Source organism: Betta splendens, chromosome 9 (assembly GCF_900634795.4).
Source record: "Betta splendens chromosome 9, fBetSpl5.4, whole genome shotgun sequence".
Taxonomy (NCBI): Eukaryota; Metazoa; Chordata; class Actinopteri; order Anabantiformes; family Osphronemidae; genus Betta; species Betta splendens.
The window spans coordinates 21,766,804-21,772,665 of NC_040889.2; the positions used below are offsets into that span (position 1 = coordinate 21,766,804).

The 5,862-nt window shown below is 42.1% G+C and overlaps 1 protein-coding gene across 1 annotated transcript; it reads right to left on the reverse strand.

The window, feature by feature from the left end:
• Window positions 1–566: 566 nt before the first annotated feature.
• LOC114862169 (eosinophil peroxidase-like) lies at window positions 567–5,412 on the reverse strand. Its single transcript, XM_029162237.3, has 15 exons — window positions 5,325–5,412; window positions 5,142–5,210; window positions 4,957–5,044; window positions 4,701–4,876; window positions 4,482–4,605; window positions 4,182–4,311; window positions 3,876–4,076; window positions 3,439–3,784; window positions 3,197–3,357; window positions 2,859–3,117; window positions 2,598–2,768; window positions 2,281–2,518; window positions 2,002–2,195; window positions 1,797–1,904; window positions 567–1,683 (listed from the first exon to the last, which is right to left on the reverse strand). Exons 2-15 carry the CDS (start codon window positions 5,206–5,208, stop codon window positions 1,253–1,255), a joined length of 2,694 nt encoding a protein of 897 aa, XP_029018070.1. The 5' UTR covers window positions 5,209–5,210; window positions 5,325–5,412; the 3' UTR covers window positions 567–1,252.
• Between the last annotated feature and the right edge of the window lie 450 nt (window positions 5,413–5,862).

Consider the following 5,862-nt stretch of genomic DNA (forward strand, 5'->3'; position numbering starts at 1 on the left):
TTCAAGTTATAACTTGAACATGAGTGATGATGGGTGCCAGTTGATCTGCACAAACTATGGGCAAGATGTTGTCTGGACGCGATGCTTTCCTGGTCTTTTACTTGCAAAAGAGCTGACACAAATCCTCTTCCTAAATCTTGAGTGCCATTTGAGTGAAGCTTTAAATCTGGGCAGCCATCCGCTGCCACGAGTTGAAGCTCCGATTAATCTTGAATCAATTTTACTAATATAATTTAATCAGTACCTAAATAATAATTGTCATACAGTATAGTTAACATCTTTTTAATGTAGAAAGGAATATATTTTATGCTGAATAGTAATGTTTTTCAACTGTAAATTAAAACATAAATCTGCACAATCTGTAATTTAAACCACATATTACAATTAATTTTAGGGTGTTTACTTGTTTGTGGCTTTACAGTATTTTCCCATTAATTTAGCCAGATTGTGGTGTTTTAGTGCTTTTGCAGTTTTATGTGAGCTCAACCAAGTATTTTTTTAATATGTTTCTCATTATATGTTCTTATAGTGAGTACTGAAACAAGAAAGTGCAGCACATACAGTAATTACAGCCTAATTACATGATCAGCTTTATTAAAGACATACACAAAATACAATAATGATCTTAATAGGAAATTTTGGTAAGAAAAATGGCATTGCTTAGTAGACAACATGGCGTAACTGACCTAGCATTGATTAAAAACTTTAAAGAATATAAGAGAATGGTGTTATAAATCAAATATTCACTTACATTACAAAGCTCAGCAACTTAAAAATTACATTTTCTAAACATGATAATTTTAGTGTGCCAAGAAATAAGTAGCTTAAAACAGGTGAAAACGCATCTGTTGTATAGTAAAATGATCACTTCTAAAGATAAAAAGAATATTACAAAATTACAAAAGGTTAGTCAGACTTTATATAGTTTTTACAATAATTACTTATTTGTGGTTATGTGGCATATTCCACACTTTATCTATGAATTTTCACTTTGTGAAGAACGTGTGCTTCATTCAGTATTAAACAATGTGTTGAAAGCAAGAGTTGTTTCAAACATGATTTATTTCATTGCATTTCACATTGTCAGCTGTCTCTTTTTCCCCTCTAGTTGTTCTTCTCCCTCTCTCAACTATCTAAAGGTGTCCTCAACCTCAGAGCTGTAGCTACAACTATGTTATTGTAAATGTATTTTTTCTAGGTTTGGCCAAAGTTGTAAACCTGACTCAACTGAAGCCGTATCGTGGGCAGTTTTCTACTCAATGAACAGCAGCTCTCCCGACAAGGTGCTGTCTCTGGTCAAACCACTGGCCCCCTCGTTGGCCACCAGCCACACCTGGTCTCCCCTCTCCAGCCTAATGTACACATTGCCAGAAGCACTGATGTAGCCGTTCTGCTGGCTGGTGTATGAGTGCAGTATGGACCTGCCATTGCGGTACAGATCCATGTTGCCGTTGTTCCTGTTGATTGTACAGTGGAACTCAAACTCATAAACACCTGGGACGCTACAGGTAAACCGACCAGTGGAGGTGGAATAACTCTTCTGCCCATTGTAGATGACATTATTGAAGTTAATGGGTGCGCCATTCCTAGGTGTAGAAGAGCCCAGTTGCACAGAGAAAGCAACTTTTCCCACAGGGCCAGGAGGTCCAGCGGGGCCTGCTGGTCCAGATAGACCTCTGGGTCCTGTGTGACATAGACAATATATAATTAATACTGGTATGACAAAGGAACCATTTTAATTTGATACTTTTATTTTATCACTTTCAATACTTATGGTTAAGAGTGGTAGTGTTTACCTTGTGGTCCTGATGATCCCTTTGGTCCCTTTGGTCCCTGTGGTCCTGGTGGTCCTGAAGGTCCCTGTGGTCCTGGGGGTCCTGGTGGCCCTGGCGGTCCTCGATTGTCTTTTAAATGAAAAAGAAAAAACATCAATGTCCAAAGCACAAGTTATTCACTGTCAGTTAAATGAAGTCAGAGAAGGTTTGACAAACACCAACACACCTTGCCATGGACTGAGGTCAACTGCAGGAATATCTGAACATTTGGCGTAACCAGATCCTCGAGGCCTGTACAGGTAGGCATTCTGGGGAAGCTCAGTGATGCCAGTGTTGTCACAGATGAAGCGGGAAAATGAGACATGACGCAACGATTCCTTCTGTGCCTCAGTGAAGACTCCAGTATTCTCCCACCAGTACCTAAAATTGGGCAGATTGGTAATGTTTGTAAGATATAGAACTAACAGCTGTCTTTTCACACGTTTCAGTGTCTGGTATATTGTACCTGTCTCCCTGGCGGAGCCTCTGAAACTGGGTAGCAATCAGGCAGCCAAACAGTGGTCCCACTTTTGCTCCAGGTAAAAATGGCTCAGATGCTCCTGCCACCCACACATCAATGTTATTAGGTGTGCCATAGAGAGCCAAAAACTTTTTGGCCAGAGTTCGGTTCTTCATCACTTCAGCCAAGTCTGATTCACTTTGAGGTTCTGACAGTCCACAGAACTTGCGAAATGCGTTGTAGCCTACAACAGAACACTGAGGTTTAAAGATCCAATCAGAGTATTTCAGGCAAAATGTATATGCAAATAGAAAAATAAATACCAGGGATTCCATGGTCTCGTCCCCTCTGCATGTTGAGAGAGGCCAGGTCCTGGGCCAGATTAGCGGTGAATTCAAACAGCTTGTCTCTCACCTCTTCTGTCATCATGTTACCCTGTTGGTTCAGCTTGGCCGGCCTACCTATCATCCCTCTCAGAATAGGGTCTACACCACCTGAGGAAAAAAACATACAGTTCTATTTAATCAACTGCATGTGTGCTGGTTTTAGTAAAGACTTAGACAATATAACACATTGGCTGTGACCTTCGTATACGACTCTCCATGGTTGAAAGAAGGTCAGGTGGAGTAAGGGAGATGGGAATTTAGGATGCTCCTGGTACTGCTCATTGAGCCGAAACACAGAAGACTGAAGGATCAGGTGACCAAATCGGAATGCAGCTGTGGCAAACACGCTGGCGATGCTGGGATTCACGGTTTCATCGTAACCAGGGTAGTTGGACAGTAGCTTGGCAATCAGATCTGGCCCAACAATGAGGGGCAAGTAGTCCCTGTAGGTGATAATCTGAGAGACAAAAAGGAATCAGACACATTTCTAAATGATTGCAAGAAAGCTCCTCATGTAATTCACCCATTCCTCTCACCTGGAAGTATGCTCCCATGATCTTACGCGCCTCATGGTACAGTCTGTCACCGTCCCAGTGTGGATTGAGTTTGGCCAGAGCACGAGCCAGACGATTGTGTTCACGCAACATGAGGGTGTGGATTGAGGTCAGAGCGATGTTCTCACTGGAGCGAATGTCACCTAAAAAGTCACAAATTGCGGGGGGAATATGTTATAAAGTGCTTAGTAGCTCATAAGCGACAATGTTTGGCTGCCACTCACCAGCCACAAAGCATTGCACCTCCTTAGGAGGTCTAGAGTTAGGATCTCGGTTGACACAGAGGTTTACGCTTGAGTTGACAAAAGGCAGGAGCTCACGACCGTTGTCAGTGTAGTCTGTGTTAACTCTTAAAAGGCCCCGATCTGAGGTGAGGTTGCGCAGGTAGAGAGCTGTGCTGTCATCTGAACCGTAAATCTGACTAGAATCAATGGCGGCGGTCAGGGCGTTCAGCTGCTCGCGGGGAGCCACTGTACCATAGGTGCGAGCAGACCCACAAGTGGCTGCTGAGCGGGTGAAGGGAAAGCACCGCAGTGACTCTGAGGTGTAACGAGGGTCTGTGGATGGGACCTGTGTGGATCACAACAAGCAGTTAGCACTGAGTGGGCAACCATATGTTGGTGCTTTAGGTGGATTCTTGCTTTATTGTACTGATACTGACCTTTATGGGGAAACAGGGCTCTACTTGATCACAGTTTTGGTCACAGGTTTGAGAGTCGCTGTATATGGCGACTGTAGGTGAGGTAGGAGTCAGGGTCAGGTCATGGTCTGTCCACTGGCCGAAGAATGTCAGCAAGTGAGAGTAGTATGAGTCGCTCTCAATTACGTTAGCTTTCACAATACGGTTGGACACCTCCCTCACCTGAAGACAGCACAGAGATTATTCATACACTGGGAAAACATTTCTCCTACGATTCTACAAGCATCACACCATGGTGTGGGCACCAAATATACAGAAGAATGTTACCAGAGGAAGTACGTGATTGTTGATTGGCTTCTGAGCGGTCCATCCTCTGGGCAGAGAGATCTGGTCCTCATACTGAGCTGGGACAAAGCGGTTGAAGGGTGTGTTGGAGGCGCCCCAGCGGCTGTTTTGTCTATTTGTTTCAGAAATCAATTATTAGAAAGTGAAGAAAAACATAGATGTATTTACAATGCAATGTTTTAGTTTATTGTATAGCTTGTTAAAAAGTAAACTGTGCCGTCATCAACACACACAGGTTATTCACAGTCTATTCATGTGAAATAAAACCATCCATAATTTCACCTGTTGTTGCAGACATTGCTTGCAGTGCGAAACTTGTTAGTTCCAGTGCAGCTTAGGGGACGAGTCTGAATGGTGCAGCCTGTCGCGTTAGAAATGCTCTGCAATGTGCTGGCATCCAGGAAATCTAAGGGAAAACAAGCACAACACAGACCTCAGCTACAGACAATGTGCAAACAGACTATCTTCAGGTAAGGGTCAGAGGATGTTGAATGGTCTCACCTGTTTCGTTGATGGAGCGTTTATGACGCGCTTGCAGAGACGTCTTGATCAGTTTTACAGTCTGTTCCATGTAATCAGCAGCACGCACAGCATTACGGGTCTGGCCACGAGGCTGGTACAACAGCCGCCTGATATCTGATCCCCTGGCAGCATTCCTCTTCGCACGGTCAACATACCTGTGACAAATGTACAGGTCAGTTTCATATTATTAGTTTTAAAATGATACTACAGCTGTTGAAAAGGTTTGGATTCTCACTGTCTTCTGGAGAAAAGGTAAGCACTGTCCACAATGCTCTTGGCTTCGGCCACAGCCTTTTCAATATCAGCTCTGCTCACATGATATTCTGGGCAAAAGAAATACATATTTATTCTTTGTTCATTATATTATTTACTTTACCTACTAGTGTCTAAAGAGGTTTAGAAAATCAAGGCAGCACTCACCAGCAAACACCTGGCATTGCGAGCACAGGTAAAGACCTGCAGCCAGCAGACACAGAACAAGCTTCATTTCTGCAAGAAAAAGAAAAGTCATATGATTAAATAATTATATTAAAATAATTACATTTCATACAATACATTAAATAAGTTATCATTAGCATATACAGCAACATATGTAAAACAAACCTGTGGAAAAGATGAAGGTCGTGTTCTCCAATTCCCTGCAGCATCCAACTCTAAGCTGCTGTCAGAAGACAATGGCTTGTTGCTCCACACGATTTTTATACATGCTGAATAAATTGTCACGTGACATGTTTATTTTTTAGGAATTCAGACAATGAACAATTATATTTTTCCTTTCTGTTTTGTTCCTTTCTTATAAATAGCAATCAAGATATTAAGGTGACCCTGAATTTCTGGCATGCTTCTCACGTTTTTATTTATCTAGAGCAAGCAAATTTTTGCGCTGTCCTACTTTCATCTGTGCATGTGTGTGTTACTGTATCTGGCTTAAGCAGTAGCTTAATCAGTGTCAGATGTGACAGATGCCCCGAAGCGCTAACCAACAATGCATGTTTAAGTTTGGGTATAACAACTTAAAGTTAAATAGTGTCAACACAGCAGAGAGCGGCAACTAATTTACAGCTTTAATAATTCCAGAGGACCAGATTTATAAATAAATCCTTAAATAACACAAATAAATTAATTAAGCGAGAGAACCTTA